The sequence below is a fragment of the Nelumbo nucifera genome, chromosome 4 (genome assembly GCF_055504915.1).
Source record: "Nelumbo nucifera cultivar China Antique chromosome 4, China Antique-T2T, whole genome shotgun sequence".
Lineage (NCBI taxonomy): Eukaryota > Viridiplantae > Streptophyta > Magnoliopsida > Proteales > Nelumbonaceae > Nelumbo > Nelumbo nucifera.
Window position 1 is genome coordinate 71,693,580 of NC_142652.1, and position 20,457 is coordinate 71,714,036.

General features: G+C 39.6%; 1 protein-coding gene and 1 long non-coding RNA gene across 3 annotated transcripts; both read right to left on the minus strand.

The window, feature by feature from the left end:
• Nucleotides 1–3,612: 3,612 nt before the first annotated feature.
• LOC148800709 (uncharacterized) lies at nucleotides 3,613–9,227 on the minus strand. Of its 2 annotated transcripts, XR_016085613.1 has the most exons (5): nucleotides 8,882–9,227; nucleotides 8,560–8,661; nucleotides 8,411–8,466; nucleotides 8,011–8,076; nucleotides 3,614–4,522 (listed from the first exon to the last, which is right to left on the minus strand). It is a non-coding gene; the product is annotated as an uncharacterized LOC148800709 (long non-coding RNA). The 2 variants fall into 2 exon arrangements; XR_016085614.1 differs by having other exon boundaries at nucleotides 3,613–4,522; nucleotides 8,560–9,227.
• A 3,793-nt stretch (nucleotides 9,228–13,020) lies between these two features.
• Nucleotides 13,021–15,016, minus strand: LOC148800710 (putative pectinesterase/pectinesterase inhibitor 21). The gene is made up of 2 exons (XM_088903570.1): nucleotides 13,956–15,016; nucleotides 13,021–13,859 (listed from the first exon to the last, which is right to left on the minus strand). The coding sequence occupies exons 1-2, from the start codon at nucleotides 14,953–14,955 to the stop codon at nucleotides 13,162–13,164; spliced, it is 1,698 nt and encodes a 565-aa protein (XP_088759696.1). The 5' UTR covers nucleotides 14,956–15,016; the 3' UTR covers nucleotides 13,021–13,161.
• Between the last annotated feature and the right edge of the window lie 5,441 nt (nucleotides 15,017–20,457).

Consider the following 20,457-nt stretch of genomic DNA (forward strand, 5'->3'; position numbering starts at 1 on the left):
GCCATGGTGTCCTTAAGATCAATGGATGATCTCCTTTCATGGTGGACCCCACACCAGCTTCCTCCCCAAGAGGAACCGTGCGGAACCCTAGCCGTTTAGGGCCCATCTAAATTTAGCTTTATGAAAGTTAGTGGGAGCCACTTTGGTTTGACCTAAATTAAAATAGGGCGCAATATTTCATTCTCTTCATTGAAATATGAGTGCATGTGATAGGGAGATTCATATGATGAACTCTCTAAAGTCTTTTCATCATTAACATGAAAATGGGTCCTTCAGTAATGAGGAAACGCACCATAAAATTGGGTTATCCATTTGTTGTTGGATCTGTTGGAATGTTTCATGAGATGATAAGGGCATCAAAGACCGATGTGGGAGGGGCCTATCCTAAAATGGAAGACTCTCTCACGGTACCTTGGTGTTCACGAACATGATGGGTGAGCACTCACTAGCCAACTAAAACAGTTGGCTCCATGCACCCTATGTGATTTCCTACATTTCCAGAGACATAATTCGCAGTCTCCGTCACTGAGATAGGAGGGAAATCTCAGAGATGAATAAATGAAAATGGAACATAGATTAAAAGCCATATCTATGTAGATAACATGAATCAAATATGGTTGTGGACTAATATTTGCTTTGCCCTTTATAAAAAATGGCAAACGATCAATTCGCTAAACTGTTGGACGACAACAAGCTTAAGGGCCCAAATTATGCTGACTGGTTCCGTAACCTTATGTTGGTCCTAACGTTCGAGAATTTTGACAAAATTGTTAAATTTCTCTTGCCCAGTGTTATATTATAGACTCTTTGGATAATCCGATACAGCGACAATTCGATAAGATCAAAGTGTCCATAGACATATTGGATAGTCTAAAGACTATGTATGAGGAGCAGAACCGTTCTACTCGTCAGAATGTCTTAAAGTTGTTTATGATCGCACAGATGACCAAGAACCAAGAGGTTCATGACCATTGTCTGAAGATGATAGGTTATATTAATGAATTGGAGGCTCTTGGGTCAAGGCTAGACCATAATACTAAAATTGTTGTTATCCTCAATTCCCTGCCTCCCTCCTTCAATCAGTTTACCATGAACTACAAAATGAATAAGCTAAATGTTAGCCATCAGGAACTCAGCAATATGTTGCAGAGGGCTGAAGAACTGACTAAGAAGGATAAGCTGATAGCCATGCTTGTCGAAAGTGGCAAATCAAGCAAGAGAAAGCGCAAGGCTAAAGGGAAGGATCAGAAGAAAAATAACAAAGTTAAGAAGCAGAAGAAGGATAAGGCATCGGATGGTTACATATACCTAATGAGACATAAGTCTGAATCTTTTGAAAAGTTCAAAGAATTTAGACAAGAGATCGAGAAACAGTTAGGGAGAGAAATTAAGACCCTTCGATCAGATCGAGGTGGTGAGTATCTCTCTGACGAATTCAGGGACTACTTAAAGGACAATGGGTTAGTATCACAGCTAGCTCCTCTTGCTACACCACAATTAAATGGTGTGTTAAAAACGAGGAACCGGACTTTATTGGATATGGTCCGATCACTTCTTGTACACTTAGAGTTACCCACATCCTTTTGGTGTTACGCATCAGAGACTGCGATATACGTGTTGAACCGGGTTCCAACCAAATCCGTTCCGAAGACTCCCTATGAACTTTGGACCGGTAAAAAACCAAGTGTCAGACACTTGAAGATTTGGGGTTGTCCGACACATGTTAAAAGAACAAGTACTGACAAATTGGAATCCAAGACCAGCCGTTGCCTATTCATAGGCTACCCCAAAGGTTCTGTGGGTTACTTACTCTATGATCCAAAAGTGCAAAAGGTGTTTTGCAATCGAAATGCCCACTTCTTAGAAGAAGATTACATCCTAGATAATCATCATCAGGAAGTTGTTCTTGATGAGGAGAGCCCAGGAGTAGTGGGAGATGTCCCACAGCTCCAGAAAATAACCAACCTAGGAGATCTACCCGGGTTTCTAGGCCTCTAGTTCATTTCGGCTATGACCAAGAAAGTTACTTGGTGGAAACCACGACCAGTGAGGAAGATCCCGTGACTTATATGGAAGCTATGTTGGAAATAGATTCCTTGAAGTGGGTAGATGCCATGAGAGCTGAGATGGACTCAATGGAGACCAATAGAGTCTAGACTCTGGTAGATCCGCCCCTTGGGGTAAAAGCAATTGGTTGCAAATGGATCTATAAGAAGAAGAAGGGCCCCGATGGTAAGGTTGAGACCTACAAGGCTTGTCTTGTGGCAAAAGGGTACACTCAGAAAGAAGGAATCGATTATGAGAACATTTTCGCCCGTGGCCATGCTTAAATCCATTAGGATCTTGCTAGCTGTAGCAACGTACCATGATTACGAGATTTGGCAAATGGATGTCAAAACTACGTTCCTGAATGAAGATCTTGTTGAAGATATCTATATGCAGCAACCGCAAGGTTTTATAGCTACAAGTCAAGAACACATGGTATGTAAACTAAACCGATCCATGTATGGACTTAAGCAAGCTTCTAGGAGTTGGAACATCCGGTTTGACTCTATTGTCAAATAGTTTGACTTTGAGCAAAATTCGGATGAGCCCTATGTTATAGGAAAACTAGTGGTGATAAGGTTACGTTCTTGGTTCTATATGTAGATGACATTCTACTCATTGGGAATGATGTAGGAATGTTAACTACGGTGAAAGTATGGCTTTCACAGCAATTTTCCATGAAAGATCTTGTAGAAGCCTCCTACATACTGGGTCTTCGACTCTATAGAGATGGATCGAAGAGGATAATAGGATTATCTCAGTCTGCTTACATTGACAAAATAGTCAAAAGATACACGGAGAACTCCAAAAAAGGAAATGTTCCTTTCAGGCATGGAGTCACTCTCTCTAGGGGCATTTCTCCCAAGACTCCCGAAGAGATTGAGGGCATGAAAGAGGTTCCCTATGCCTCAGCCGTAGGGAGCATCATGTATGTCATACTGTGCACTCCTCCTGACATTTCTCAGGTAGTGAGTGTGGTAACCAGATACCAATTTAACCCAGGGCAGGAGTATTTGACGGGTTGTCGAAGTCCTCAAAATTAGTATTAGTCCCACAATAAAATATTTGTAGTAAAAGTGATACTAGGTCGAATCCCACAGGGAACTAACAGTAATCTCTCAATCAAATGAATATTATCACTGAGTGGGAAAATTAAATAACTGAAATTAAAAGAACAAGAAAGCAATAGCAAATTCAACTAACAAGAAGTAATCAGTCTTACCGAATTCTGGTTCAAGGGTTCGGTTTAGTTAATTAGCCATCGATCCTAAGCAGACTTCGGTGGTCTTGCAATTCAAGAATTTAACCTTAGATTTATTAGGATAGCCATAATAAACCTTGTGTTTTCCAAAATCAACTGACCAAACCCAACATTCGATCAACACTTATCACTAATCGACTGGGTACGATAGCGTTCCATATCCACTAATGATAGCATTAAGCTTTGTGAAAACAGTTAAACCAAAATAACAATAATTGAAATAGCTACAATTATCGAATTCTGTTCCATCGATTCCCTTTAGGTTAAAACATGTCAATACATTGGTCAAAGGCTGTCACGAACAATTGACCCAGAAAAATATTAACCTAATTGCTACTTGTACCATTATTCGTGACAATTACGGATCACCGAACTATGGATAGCAGTAGGAAAATCAACATTAATTCAGTTTGTCAAACTAATTAACATTAACATCCAATGGAAATATGCACAAGAACCAATGAATACTTGAATTAAAAAGCAAGATCTTAAATTAAATACAGAACCTCACAATGGCACAATCGAACCTCCCCCTTTGAACCAGAAACGAAAAGCTTAGCTGCTCATGATCTTCGAATTCTCCATGCTTTGCTTCTCAATGGCCGAATTGCTCTCTTGATAGCTTGAGTTGCTTGATGATCTCTTAGATCCTTGGATTAAGTGATGCTAGAGCTGCCCACCCCCACCCCCTTTATATAGCTTTAGGAGGAGGGGCTCTCTCTAACTCCTAGGAGATTAACCCCAAATTAGAAAGTCCTGATCTATTTTGAACTTAATCCTATCCTGTCTCTTATCTAGTGATCTAATCCAATCTTCTTATCTTTATAGGATTACATTCAAGAATTTAAATCTAATAAGACTCTCTTTCTGGAGGTTACATTCGAAATTGGGACTCTAAGCTCTTGAATTCGAGTTTGGCTGCTTTAAAACTTGGGCTGCTACAAGGCTCTTCTGCAAGTTGGGCTTCAGCTGTGAAATGGGCATGGCTGCAAACTTGCTCCGACTTCGGGCCCGGTTTCGTATTCGATGCGGACCGATCCTTTTAAAACCGAAAACATAAAAGTTGTGGGTTTTTCTTTCATCTTTCTGATGTCTCTTGAATTGTTCAATTCGGAGTCCGGAATTGAGAGTTATTCCCAGATTACTGACTGTTGCCGAAACTGTGCAAAATCATCCGAATTGCCCTGTTTTCTTCCAATTGCCTTCTTTCTTGCCCTGAATTGAAATACAAGAGTAATGAGTCCATTTAAGTGCTAATTTGATGTAAAAGATTGAATATTAGGGGATAAAAATAGGGTACTTTTTAGTCTCATCAGTATTTGACCGTTGTGAAAAACATACTAAAATACCTTCGAATGACAAAAGAGTTTTGTTTGGTATTCGATGGTAGTTCACTACAAATCCAAGGGTATACTAATGCAGATTTCTAGTCAGATCCAAATGATAGAAAGTCTACATCTAGTTATATCTTCACGATAGGATCGTGTGCTATTAGCTGAAAAAGCAGCAAATAGCGGTCCACGGCGGATTTCACAACCGAAGCCAAATACATTGCCGCAAGTGAATCTGCCAAAGAAGTCGTATGGATGAAGAAGTTCATTCAAGAATTGGGAGTAGTTCCATCCACCACATCACCCATTCCATTGTTGTGTGACAACACTGGAGCCATCGCTTAGGCTAAGGAAGCACGAGCCCACTCGAAGTCGAAGAACATCGAGAGGAAGTACCATGTACTGTGGGAGATAGTTGGAAGAGGGGATGTCCAGATTCAAAAGGTAGCATCAGCGAAAAATGTAGCAGACCCATTGACTAAGCCGCTAACACAGAAAGTATTTGAAAAACACGTGGAACGCATAGGACTTCGACTTGTACCCGATTAGACCTAAGTGCAAGTAGGAGCTGTTAGATAGTGTATGCCCTTAGACTGGACACATATGAGACTCATGTTAGTTTAGAATCTTCACAGTCGTTGGATAGATCTAGGGAGATTTATCTTGCCAAGGCAAACACTAATGTGCTGCCAAGTTGGTTGGGGTGGCTTGTCTCAGCTACTAGGGTGAGACTTGAGGTACACGTAGTGTGGGTTTTCTTGAAACCCTGAACTGAACTAGAACTCTAGTAATGCCCTGGACCTTGGAGATAGATGGGCAAAACTGGAATGTTACACCTGACCCCTAGACTCGATTATGATACTGTGCTAGGTGTCGGATTGGGTTGTCTTTAATGTGCTAATCAGTGAGATCCTTAGAGGGGGTCAAAACCTGGGTATGTTGGGACAGTCCGAGAATTCATCTGAGTGGGTGATCATAGAGACAGGATCATTCCCTTTGTCGGACAAAGTGAATGATCAGGGATGCACTCTCTCTGATGGAAACCTAAACTGCCGGCAATTGATTTCAACCGTTGAAATTATTTTTTTGCAAAATATATTTATATAGAGATATACATATATATTATGGTTACAAAATATTTGCAAAAGGTTTTAATTCCTGAGGTCCATGTGAGTGGAGAGTGCAACACTATACCTTGTAGCCTGAAATTTTATTTTTATTTTTATTTCTTTTTTACATTTTCTATTTGAACAAGTGAAATGGATGAACTGAATGATCAAAATATTCTACTAGTGACCCAATCACCAAAATGAATTCTATGAACAGTCCAAGTCTAACAACTTTGTTTTTGAGCAAGAACAAGAGCGCTGTGATAGGTTTGAGTTCAGCTTCTGGGATAGTTTAATTGAAGCCCATATAGACTTTAGGGATCTATGAAGGTATACCTATTGAAGAGATTGTGTGTTTGTCCTATATAAGTAGAATTTCTGTGAATTAGGGGTGGACTGTGGGAAATTGGTTATGGGCCAAGGAAAGGTCATGTAACATAGAAGTGAAAAAGCACATTGCTGGCCAAGGAAAGGTCAAATGAATCCAATGGGTTATTTCCGTATTATTTGTATAAGGGGGTCGTAGCACCAATTATAACCTATTAAGCTTATAATCATTTGGTCAGTATCATTTTGGGGTCAACCAATACCATTTGTCTATTTCATTCAATACATGGTTGAGATGGATTTTAATAATAAAATGCGTAGCTTGTAACAGTGAGAATTTGGGCCTAACTAGCTTTGTTTGTGAAGACAGGAGGACCACAATGTCCCCAATTTTCAACGGAAAACAGCTTTGGGTTTGGGAAGAAGCGATTGACTAGAGGCTACAGCATAAGCGAGAGTAGAGTTTTGATTTGTATGGGTTTGGGCTTTGGGGAGTGCTTCTGTGCTAACAAATGTCTTGGAAAGGTGATTAAAGGGGTCACCAAAAGGTAAAAGTCTGGGGGCTTCACTAATTTAAGTCAATCTTCTCTATCTTTGCTCGTATCACACTGGTCCTGGTCCGACAATATCTATCTCTGTCTGTGTGTGGGTGTGGGTGAGAGAGAGAGAGAGAATCATTTAAACATCCCTAGTTTTGATTTGGTCCCCTGTAATCCAACTTTTGTGGTATAAAGAAGCCATACTGCTTTCAAAAGAAAGTGGAGTCTTCTTGTAGTGCAGTTAGATTGTCAAATACTCAATCTCCAACTGGCCCGACCGGAATTGGAACACCTTTCAGAAATGAGAATTAGCTTCAGCTTTCTGCACTAGATTGCGGAATTGGAACACCTTGGGATGGAGAAAGTTCCTACCTTATTGTAATACTTAAGGTTAGATTTAATAAAATATCCTCTTATTGATAAAAAAAAATCTTGTGTATTTGGGTGCTTGTGATATCTGAACCAGATGTACTAAAATCCTCTCCTTGAATTAATAAAACTTTCTTCTTCACTGATCAAAAATCTTTTGTACCTTTCAGACTTTCTGAATGAGGTTTTGAGAAAGGATGGGGTGACAATGCAGAAATTGTAAAAGAGACAATGAGATCACTCTCAGAGGTCCTCCAGGCACCAGACCCACTAAACATGGTTCTTTGGTAGGCTTCCTACAATTTTCAATGTTGTAATATTCTCTCCCCATGGCTAGTTTGGACAAGCTGATGTCCTTGGCTTGCCAGATACTGGTGGACAGTTTAAATTTGAGCCAAACAAAATATGGGGATAGACCATTCTGATTTTGATTCCAACAGATTCCGATTCCGATTCTAACTGTAGCCCAAATGAACCCAAATGAACCCAAATTTAATTCATATTTTAAAACTATTTTATTTCAATGCAAGCCAAGTTGTATTTGGTTTGAAAGAAAGATAGGGAGAGGAAGAGAAAGATAGAGAAACCTGTACAACTTAGTAATGTTTTGAAAACTATCAAACCATTATTAATGGTAGGAAAACCTGTACAATACATCAATAATGACATTTATGGAGACTTTCACCAATTTAATGGTAGGAAAACCATCAGAATTTTAAAAAATAAATAACCCATGGCACTCCAATATCAATAAATCTTATAAACATTAAAATTAACCCACATGGATTAGCATATTCTTCATGACCATGTAAAGCATATTAACATTAGAATTAGAAAGAAAAACAAAAACTGCACGCATCTATGTGGTGGATTTATTTAATCCCCTAAAACTCCTCACCATGCCGGTTAGCATATCCATAGCACTCCAATATCATATAAAGCATGTCCATAGCACATTCCATGGCATTCCAATATTAGAAAAGATAGCCAAAAGAATAAGCAAATTAAACAATGAAGTTGTTACTTACATCCTTTTCCAAAGCAACCTAGATTCCACAAATCCCGCACAAAATGCTTTATGAATATAATCAATCCTATAAATTCACAATAATCAATATAAGTAAATAATCTTAAGGATAGGATAGCACTAGTCATTATTTTCACTTCATATATTGTTATTATGTAGGGTATGGGATAGGACTAGCACCAGGGAAATTTAAACTCTTTATGGGTCCACAATTTTCATCACATTCTATATAAACATTGTCTTTTTTCCTCACTTATACCCATTTCAATCAATTGCAGCTGCTTACACCACACATTTGGAATATTATGGTAAAGGGTGGAAAGAAAACAAATTTGTATGCTTAGCATTGCTCAACCATTTCCCATGAGGAGTCGTTTTACTTTCTGGTTTTGGTAATTCACCTTTAGTCTCAATTTTGATTGAAGATTCAATTTCAGCTTTCTTACTCAGACTTGCCCTGCATGTTAATGTTAAAATTGTAATTTAAGGTGGTTGTGGAGAGTTAAGGAATTGATTTCCATTAATCTTACTCAGATTCTAGGAAATGGACCTTTTAGGGAGGTTATAGTCAATATTGATAGTACTGTTGTTGGGGTTGTCCAGCCTTGTACTGTGATATACACTAGAGGGATCAACCATCTGCTATGGAGACCTGTTTTTGGAATTGGTAAGCATTATTATCAATATTGATAATACTCTTGAACTTGCACAGCTAATAAAAAAAGAAGAAAGAAGAACAAAACAGAGAAGAAAAAACGAAGATGATGCAAACCTTGGGAGTTGTAGGTGGAGCTTGTGCCGAACGAATAGAAAAGAAATTCAAAAACAAGAAAGCCTTGCAGCCATGGAGAGAGAGAGAGAGAGAAACTCACCGTAGTTTTTTATTTGAAGAGAGAAAGACCAGTGGAAGCCCAAGGGTTTTCAAGTATATTCTACCTATCCAAGCCGGCATCCCTTTAATTGATTATAATCAACTCCTCCCAGCTAACCAAACGAAAAGAAGCCCTTACTCCTTGAACATCGACCACCAGCGAGCACGAACGATAATGAACCAAGAAGGAAAAACAGAGAATAGAGATAGATAGGAGGAGGGAAAGAAAAGCAGAAAGAGGGAGGTGCAAGCAAGAGAAACGCGCGGACGGGCAAGGTTTTCGTTTTCGCTATTTTCTTTTGTTAAGTGATGAAAAGCAAAATACCCGCATAAAGCAAAATAGCCACGGTTCCATATTCTTTCCGGAAAAGCGAAATATGTATTGCAACCGTTGGTTTTAAAACCGTCTCAAGAAAATACGTTAAAGACTTAAAGCCAAAATATATACGAGAACCGAACATATAGAGACGGACAAAATATTCGGTTGCTATAAATGATTTTTCGCAACCATTTTTTTGTCTGGTGCTAGAAAAACCGTCGCTAAAAATTATATTTCTTGTAGTGTAGATGACATATTGGAAAGGGCCCATAGCTCCGAACCAGCAACCCATCAAGGCTAGTTTGTCCTGTATAACCATATCCTACACCTCGGCTTCTATTGGCCAAATATGATGGAAGATACGCAGCGGTATGTATGCCAGTGTCACAAGTGCCAGATCCACGGAGAAAGGATCCACAGGCCTGCCAACGCTCTGCACCCTGTTATCACGCCCTGGCCTTTCCACACTTGGGGGTAGACCTTATAGGGAAGATACACCCACCCTCTAAAGGGTACTGCTTCATTTCAAATCCAACCCACACGTGCGACCAAATCGCAGTAAACCCCGAATAATGACAAACAGTAAGCCAGTATCAGGCGAAATGAGGATTTTCTTCGCAAAGAAAATCCTTTTCCTAGCAGCTTGTCACACGACGACGCGCAATCGGATTGCATGCACTCGACAAAAGGACATACACAATACTAATTCATCTGTCACACATGAAAACCTACTACCCACGCACTACTGGTAGTTTGACAACAACTAGCGGCATGACTACCGTACACAGAGCGGCCGACGAGGCTAGACAATGATAATGGCTTCACCCCATGTCAGAGCTCACCACAAACCACCAAGAAACGGTACACACACAACACGACTGATCACATGTTAGTAGCACTAAATACAATGCTTCCTTTGGTTTCATTCAAAATCGGTGTACATTATCAAAACAAAAAAAAAAAACCCAAAAACATATAATACAAATTTACAATGCAGCCCATTCGTCCCACACTGCTTCTATACCCCCAAGCAGAGGTTCCCGAGCCGCATATATTGTTAGCTCGTCGATCTATGCCTCGCACTCTGCAACCATGCGACACTAATGAGCACACTGTTCCTCAATATCCATGAGATCCCTGGCCGCAGCAGCTCGCCTTGCTTCCGCGGCCTCTATACGACGGTGCACGTTTGCCAAAGACCGCCCATAAACTAATGTAGAATCGCCCAGACCTGCCCTCCAAACACATGTGCCAAGTGAATGATGCGGTTCTCAACTTCTGCGACATGAAATCCAACCGCAGAAAGGCTCTCGCAGGTCTTCAACCATTGCGCTAGAACATTCCACAAAATCCAATCGTGGGGGAGGTTCATTATCTCGAACATCACAACCGCAAGCGTGTTCAATGCCGAACTCATGATGACAGCAAGTAGCTCGACTAGAGGCAGCCAACCAAACCAGACAATCGACTGTGCCAAGTTCACTACTTCCCGCGTTACTAAAAACCAGTCCCCTGGACGCACACCCCGAACAGGAGACCCATTAACGACTTTGTACCCCAAAGGGGCTATTGCATTCTCTTCGCAATGCCGCACGAGCGTTTCACGGACCGCAGCATATTCTAATGTAAGCGCTAACCCTACCAAAGATGGTGAATTAGAACCCATTGATTCATTGACAACCAATGAGCGTCGTGACGAACAAAGGCCATTGTTAACTTTGGAACGTAGAAATATAACGAATGAACACTCAAAATGGAAAGCGCGAACCGGGCTCAGACAACGCCGTGGAGTATGGCATAAGACACCCTTTTATAAACTATCACGGCCCAGTGAAAACGGAGCTGAACAAGCACGTCAAATGAATCATTGCGGACGACGACACGGTACAACTCATAAATGGGACTCAAAAGGAGACAGGACGCTGCGCAACACTTACCAAGATTCAATTATTTACCCAACGCCATCGCTTAAACTCTCAAAGCTCAACACCACACGTGTCACTTCTTACATCCAAATCGAGGGCTATGATGATTGAGACTGCAGCTTAGCCACCATATACACCTTGGTACGACAGCCCAACATCTTTTTCCCCACAGATATAAAATCAGCAATTGATTTAATTGTCTTTTGATAATTTTCTTCTTGACATTAGTAAAAGAGAGTGGGGAGCTAGATCACACAAGCAGCACCGACTACCATCAGAAATCAAATCACCAAAAGATAGGGGGGCTAAATCTTAGGTCATCATTAATTACCAGGGAGCACACGATTCACACAAAATCTCAAAACAAGTAGAAATACCAGACCCAATGCCAGCACAAAAACGGAAAGACAAAAGAAGGACAACGTGCTTATCGACAAGTTCCCACTTATTGATAAACAGGGGGCCTAATATAGACATGTATAGCTCATGCAAACTCCCTATGAATACTCTAACAGTAGAGTAATACCACAAAATCGCTCATAAATCACCTACAATTACCCCAAGCTGCGATGGACTTACAGCACATTAGATGATACCACGATAAACCCACGACTCATAATCTGACTCCAGGAAGCGGGTCTAGGGAGGACAATGGGCCGAGCCATGGCGAGGCTTGTATGTACCCAAACACACGCAAGCCCATTATGATGAAGCACTTTATAAATCGCCATGAGGCATTAACAAATACTAACCTTCGGATAATGACATCATCGTTTCCACGTAAGATTAGTTGTGGCACGTGGGAGAGTAGTAGCACACGTAAATAATGAGAGATTTTGAGGATAAAGAAAATTGATCATCGAGAATATCTTCATGAGACACGTGGTGATGCCCAATAGTGTACCTAATAATTGCCAGCAAACAATATATTCCCTTCCCCAATACGGAACAAAGATCCTGGTCTCCTACCTTTTAGGATCTCGGGATCTTCTTCATAAATAGAGGGTCCTCCCCACGTCAAGGGGCATCGAAATTCTCAATATCTTAGCTACTAATACCCTGTAATCCATAACTCTCTCATCTTCTTCTCCTAGTCCCATACCAAGAGACCTTCGCACCCTTTGGAGGCTCTCCTTCGTCCTTCAAAGAGACCACCCTCTTATCTAGCCTTACATCTCAGTCCTACAATAAGAATATAGGTATCAATGGACCGGATTTGAATCGAATCAATTTAAATCAAAATGAATTTGAACAGATTGGACAGTCCAGACATTGAATTGGATCGATCCAAAATGGTCCAAAAAAATTCATTGGATTGGATTGCACCTGGTCCATTTATAATGGACTCACACCAACCGCCAGGCAGTAACACTCTCTTCCTATTTAACGGAACAAATTCATTAGTATCTCAGAACTGCAATCTTATTTCCAACCTCCCAATAGACAGGGTATGTCATCTCAATTTCAAAGTGATGTCACTCATAGTATGTCAAGGGTGACCGGTCATGATACTACAACCCTCAGGATCCCGTATGTCCAACAGGATAAAAAATTCTTTGCATCTTAGTGATTCAAAATTGATTAATAGTGTTTAATTAATAAACCCTATGATGAATAAAACCCAGTTGGAAAAAAATCAATGTGCATAAGATGCGGACCTACATGGCCGCTCGAAGTCTCACCCTAATAGTTGATACTTAACTATTAACGGTCTATGTGCCAATCATAAAGTTAATTGCCGAAGTCCAAAGTCCATTGGGACTTTCTAGGTTTACAAAAAATGGAATGATTTAGATCTCCCGTTATGAGTCTTACTCACCAAGTGAATACCCTACAATGTAACCTTTAGATTAGATAAAAAAAAAAAAAAAAAAAAACAAACTAGAAACAACAAGATTACCTCAAACAAAAATCTCACTTTATTGAAGAAACTAAGAAAAGATACAGATTGGCTTTAAATGAGCAAAAGGAAATTGTATTTCCAACATCTCATTCTACTCCTGTCTGTTGCCTTTTGTCAAGTAATAGCTACTTGGATTAGTACTTCAATCCAAGAATGAAAGGCGCTCCGGTGTCTTTCAACCACTCGTTCCCAAGAAGGAATGGTCCAGCAGTAAAACGAAGAGCCTCATTCCTATCGCTAATGACCTTGAAACCCTTCCATTTGACCCTTTGGGCGGTATTAGCACCTGGACCACGGTTGTTATACTCAGCATATAACAAAGTATCGAGTGCAAAGGTGCCATTCCATGGCATCCACCCTTCAGGTCTTATGAAATCACCAATGGCAGATTCCATGATAATTGTCGTTGCATATTTTTGCCATGGGCGGCCCAAGAATGAAGGGATCTTTAACTTATCAACGGAGAGCTGTTGATCTGGGACGATATCGCAGTTTTGGATCACAATACCAGTTTCCTCATCCGGGAATTTCTTCCCTTGTGCTGTTACTGTATTTTGCTGGTTGTCCATAGGCCTTCTAACGATGATTCGACAGTCTTGCATCACTGCTTTCGCGTTACCGAATATGAAGTCAATGGTGCCGGAAACGACACAGTTCTGATAGAATTGGCGAAAGGCTTGGACATACAAGGTGTCTTGGTATCCATCCATTTTGCAATTGAAGAAAGCCGCCCTATCACCTTGGACGCGAAGCGCTACTGCTTGGTGCCCTTGGGGACCGGCTGTGTTTTCGAATCCCATCGACTTGGCGATGAATCCTTCCCCAATAACAGCTATAGTAGGAACAAAGAATTATATAACAGACTTGTTAGAATCAAGTAATAATAGCAAGAGGAAAAGGAATGTTAGGTTGATTAGGTCCAACATACAAAATGAGGCAGTTCGAAATGTGGAGGTGCCTGTAGCGTAGCTCTTCTTTCCGGTGACAATTGTACTCGTTGGCCCATCTCCATACATGAAAATATTATTTTGACCTTTGGTAACTATAATGTATTCATCATAGGTCCCGGCTTTCACATAGATAACATATCTAGATACGCTATTCTTGGGGCATGCGGCAATTGCTTCAGCAATCGTCTTATATTGCCCACTACCATCCTTGGCTACCACTGCATTGGGTGTCAACTGTCCATTGCCTTGCAGAGCTAAAAGCTTACGGTCCTTTAGTGTAAACCAAGTAGGGTAACCTTGTGCATCTAGAAGTCGGCGTCGAGAATTGATGTTTGTATCCAAGCGGATATTTAAGGCTCTGAGTATCGCAGACAACTCGGTGACGATGGCGAGGGCATTGCCAGTAAGTTGAGTGGCATTGAGGAGCCCGTTCTCCATTGAACTCTTTAGCTTTGGGTGTTCAAATCCCTCGGTGCATGTCTCTTCATAAGACACGACAGCGCTCAACCAATTCTTGAGCTCCGCAATAGGATCACTTGCTGGGTGCCTTTTAGGGTCATTCACCATGGAGATGGCGGATTGCAACTCGGAAATGGCATATTGCATCAATTCCTTGCAATCCCCGACTGCCATCTTATCGATGGAGCTATTGGCATCTTTGCCTATGACACCAAATTTTTCCAGTGCTGCTTGCACCTCCTCGACGATGGCCTCAAAGGAAGCCTTGAGGTAGTCATGGGGGGTAGCACTTTCATTTTTGGCTATAGGGGTAAGGGTTTTAATGCAAGAATCCTCGTAGTAGGCGGAGGCACAGATTGCGCTGACGCTTTTCATTGTCGTTGATGTACTACCGCTGGTAATGTCTTTTGTAGACAAGTCATCCTTGGGATGCCTACCTTTGTTTACACCAACAACGGTACCGATAACGACACCAACAACAAGGATGAGTGATATACCAAGGGCTATAAGCTTTCCCATTTCTCTAATTGCCCACTTTCACTTTCTCGCTCCGCTAAACAAACAGAGGTTGAGGTTGAGGAGATAGCTAGTGTGTGAGGAGGTTTATATCATGCACGGTTAATCCAAATTTAGCATAACTACTAACTAAAGAACATGAAAGTTGCATTAAGAATGGGGACTTTGACTGTAAATTATTGTTCTTTAGGGAAACAAGCAGTTGGAGGTAGCCCCACATTTCTTATTCACCATCGGTTCTCCTATAAGAACTCATAATTAATTAATCATATAATACATTTGACTTTTCTATTTCCACTTTCTATTTTTTCATATATATATATATATATTTTCATATTTCTGGCATTTATTTGTATGTTTTGTGTTTCAACTTTGAAGTATATGTGTTGGAGGAAATGTTGCTCCACCACTCATAAGGACACCTTTTACCATAAATATAAAGAAACACCCTAGATTCAGGGACATCCTTTTTATGGTGCATTTTTGGGTACAACTGAGCATAATCAAGTTCCATTTTCTGCAAATGTTGAAGGGATGGGATATCCATCACATGGACGCCCAAGTCTTGCGGAATGGAAAGGGCGAATTTCAAAAATTTCTCCCATCTTTGCAGGGAATCGAATTCTCTATATTTAGAAAAACATGTTTTTCAAGGATCAATCTTGAATCAAGAACCAAACCAGATCTGAACCAAAAGGAGTAGGAGGGAGGATGTACCTGATACAGAGAAGCAATATCTCCCAATGGAGGTGTTCACACCCAAGGAAGGATCCAAAATCTGCTTCCACTGAAGATGGCACAGTGCAGGATGGAGCAGAATCAGCAATGTTCTTCCAAAAGAACTTGACCCTTCGCAAGAATCAACTGGACGGCTTGTGAGTACAGCAGCATCCAATCTCTTCCCAAAAGATTGGAATCAAGATCAGATCTTGATTTCTCCCAAGAACTGGAGATTGAACTGAAGGTGATGGCGGCGGCAGAATCAAGATCAGATCTTAATCCTACACTGCATGTGCTTCGGGTCTCACCCTGGTAGCTGAAACAAGCCACCCCAACAGTTGGCCGCACACCAGTGTCAGTCTTGGCAGGATAAATCTCCCCAGACTTACTTAATGGCTGTGAACATTCTAAATTAACACAAATCTCATTAAGTGTCCAATTTAAGGGTATTACATAGAAACACACCACAGGAACATGAATCAAATGTGTACTTTATTCATTTACAATAAATTCATAATGTACATAATTTTGATTGAAGCTAAGGGCATACAAAACTGTCTAACAAATATAATGATGCATATTATACAACGAAAAACTATGGCATGAAAACCACATATCATGACTATGGTAGAGAACATTGTTAATCTTAGTTTTTTCTGTTATTTTTTAAAGACTCATTATTACTAGGACGAAAGAAAGTTTGTACAGAAAAATTGATTTCATATGAAGTGCAATGAACCTGCTATGAACACTAATTTGAGGACCTCCCTATGTGATTGATGAAGCTAAAAAACAAATAAGAAAAAATGGAAAAATGCGAATGTATTCTATTTTGCATTTTTTGTAGTTGGATCCCAAATTGTCATTTTTGGGTAGCTTTGTTGATAGTTTGGAACTAGTGGTATTTTTGTCATTTTATAAGTTAGATTCTGGTTAGGGGTAGTTGGGTGCATATCTATTGGGTTTTGGTCTTTTGGGTCTTTTCTGTAAAAAAGTTATCTTTTGGGAGTTTGTTTGATGTTAGCTTTGTTCTTAATGAATTGATTATTAAAGGGAAACATTCTTGGGTCTCATTTGTAAATATTTTTAATTGGCTTCTCTAGCAACCCGTTGAGTCTTTTAAAAGAAAAAGGGGTTGTTTTTGTAGGGTTCTTTTTGGTTCTTTCTCTCTTGTTTGACTTGTAGCTCAGCCCAACTAGTGTTTTCAAGTATTGAGATCTTGAGTTTTGTGGAGTCAACCCATTTTGGCACCTTCCAATCCATTTATCGTTGTGTGTCCACATGGGAGGCCAACTTGTTGCGATTGTTACTATAGTGAAACTGTTTCAAGAGGAGTTTTGCTTCAAGTTCAAGTCTGAAATTCCTAAAAATCCAACTTGTTTTGTTGTTTTCAACTTGGAATTTATTTTGCATATTGTTGTATACTTGAAGTGTTGTATGTAATTTGTTTTCTGTCCACATCAAGCGTTATCAAAGCAAGTCCTTTCCTTGGGTTTTCTTCAAGCTCATATCTTTGTTGTGTTTTGCTATATTATTATGGCTGCAAGGGTGGACATGGTAGGGGTGGTAGAAGACCACAACATGTCACTTTAGAGGTTTTCCAAGAGGTTATAAGAGGATCACAAGAATAGATTAAGCATCTTGCTCAACTTGTAGCTCATAATGTTACTAAGGATGGTGACATAGCAAGTGATTTGGGGCTAGGAAGATGAAGACAAGCTCCTAGAGTTGATGAACAACCCCCTGGCGCCATTGTTAGTATGAATCAAGTGAAGACACTGAGCAGCTTGAAGGTAATCGTCATGAAAGGAATAACAACCAACAATGGGAAGACCAAATAGTGCAAGTTTTACAATCTAATCGAGGTCATTGTGTTAAACTTCATATTATCAAGTTTGATGGTGAGTTTGGAACCTAAAGAGTTTCTAGACTATGTAGACAACATTGAAAATTATTTTGATTGGAAATGATTGAATGAAGAAAGAAAAGTGAAGCTTGTAACAACAAAGATGTGTGGGACAACCTTGGACTAGTGTAAAAATTACCAAAGGGACTAAGAAAGGAAGGGGAAAAGAAAGGATAATTCCTGGGGAAGAATGAAAGAGAAGCTGAAATCCCAATTCTTACCACTACATTATGAGCAAACTCTTTACCAAAAGTTACAAAATTTAAGGCAATGAGAAAAGAGTGTAAAGGAGTACACAAAAGAGTTTGATAGATTAAATCTTCAGAGTAATATGACATAAAGTAAATAATAAAAAATTAGTAGATATATCAATGGTTTGAGGTTGCCAATACAAGATCAAGTCAGCCTACATTCCCGTATAAGGTAAATGATGCATATTAGCTAGCTTTGAAGGTTGAAGTTCAATTAAGTTGGATCTTGGGGTGAAAACTAAGTATTGTCCAAAGTACATCTTCATCAGTAGGTCGAAAAGTGTTGGGGTTGGTAAGGGTTGTGTGTTCAACCAAACACGACTTACATTCCAAGGGACTTGAAACTTAACAAAGAGCAATTAGCTCTGAAGGTTGAAGTTCAATTGAGTTGGAGCTCGAGGAGAAAACTAAGTGTTCTCCAAGGTACATCTTCATCATTAGGTTGAAAAGTGTTGGGGCTGGTAAGGGTCATGTGATCAACCAAACACAACGTACAGTTCAAGGGACCTCAAGCGCAACAAAGAGTAGTCAAGGGTAGTCTACTATTAGATGTTTCAGGTGTATGGAGTTGGGACATTATTCAAATGAATGTCCTAAGAGAAGGATTGAAGGGTAACATCTGTTTGATGAAGTCATTGATGAACAACAAGATGATATAGATCATGTTAAGGATGGACAAGTGGTTGAAAATATTGAAACTAGTGCTTTAGAAGAAGAAAAAATGGATGGGGACATTGACAGTGAAGCTCTAATGATACGACAATCCATGGTTGCACCTTAAGAACCACTACCAGGGGACCGGTTGAGAAAGAATATCTTTCAAACACGTTATGCTGGTGGAAAGTTGTGTAACCTTATTGTTGATAGAAGGAGTAGTGAGAATCTTGTTTCTCAAAAGATGGTGGATAAGTTGCAGCTCAAGACTGTTCAACACCCTTGACCATATCGCATTATATGGTTCAACAAAGGAAAGGAGGTAAGATTTTATTCTAAATGCTTAGTTAATTTCTCTATTGGTAATACACTTAAAGAATTAGTATGGTGTGATATTATCTCAATGGATGTATGCCATATTCTTTTGGGACACCAATTGCAATATGACCATAAGACCATTCATTATGGGGACAAAAACACATACAACTTTGTGAAAGACAATAAGAAGATAACTCTTAAACCAATGCAACTTGATTCATTTCCAAAGAAGGAAACAAAACCAACCACTACTCTCTTCATCTCAAATAAATTGGCTCAAGAAGATGAAAATTTGGATGCAGAAGAAGCTACTTCATAAATATGCTGATGTGATGCTTGAGGAATTACCCAATGGCCTTCCCCTCCTAAGAGATGTACAACATCATATAGATTTAATGCCAGAAGCAACATTGCCTAACTTACCCCACTATACAATGAGCCTTAAGGAGCATGAGGATTTCTAAAGACAAGTAAAAGAGTTGTTGAATAAGGGACTAATTCATGAGAGCTTAAGCCCATGTGCTATACCAGCTTTGCTCACGCCAAAGAAAGATGATAGTTGCCATATATGTGTTGACAGTTATGCTATTAATAAGACAATAGTTAAATATAAGTTTCCCATGACTCATCTTGACGGCATGTTAGACACATTGGCTGGTTCACTAGTCTTTTCAAAGTTGGATTTGAAGAGTGGGTATCATCATATTCATATTTGAGAGGGGGATGAGTAGAAAACTACATTCAAGACTAAGGAAGATCTTTATGAATGGCTGGTTATGCCATTTAGATTATCTAATGCTCCTAGTACCTTTATGAGGTTCATGTGCCAAGTTTTGAGGCCATTTATAGGGAAGTTCATAGTAATTTATTTTGATGACATACTCATCCACAACAAAGATCATGATAGCCACTTAGAATACTTGAGAGTAGTCTTATAAGTCTTAAGACAAATTCAACTATATATAAATTTGTAATAGTGTAATTTTATAGCAGATTGGTTGGTGTTTTTGGGGTATGTTGTTTCATCTAAGGGGATTGAAGTGGATCAAGAAAAGATTTAAGCTATTCAACAGTGATTAACACCAAAAACCTTAACTAAAATTCATAGTTTCCATGGGCAAGCAACATTTTATCATTGGTTAATAAAGAATTTTAGCACTATTGCAGCACCCATTACTGAATGCTTAAAAGGAGGTGAATTTACTTAGACTCCTACAGATAAGAAAAGCTTTCAAGAGCTAAAGATAAGGGTGACCAACAATCTAGTACTAGCTTCACCAGATTTTAACAAGCTCTTTGAAGTTGAGTGTAATGCATCACATGTTGGGATTGGAGGTATCCTTAGCCAAGAAGGTCGTTTAGTTGCCTACTTTAGTGAGAAACGCAATGATTTTAGAAGGAAGTATTCCACTTATGATGTTTAGTTTTATGCCATTGTATAGGCCTTGAAGTTTTTGAAGGCTTTATCTTATCCAATGGGAGTTTGTGTTGTATTCAGACCATGAAGCATTGAAACACCTTAACTCCCAATAGAAGATAAAAGGAAGGCATGATAAATGATTTTCTAAAAGAATACAATTTTGTTTTGAAGTATAAGGTTGGAAAGCAAAATCAGGTAGCTAATGAACTTAGTAGGAAAGTTCACTTGGTGACCAC

Excerpts from the sequence above, each read along its gene's own strand:
- LOC148800710 (XM_088903570.1), bottom strand. The coding sequence starts at position 14,955 with ATGGGAAAGCTTATAGCCCTTGGTATATCACTCATCCTTGTTGTTGGT. Across the intron at positions 13,860-13,955 it reads ATTTCGAACTGCCTCATTTT|CTGTTATTGGGGAAGGATTC; the intron begins GTATGTTGGACC and ends TTCCTACTATAG.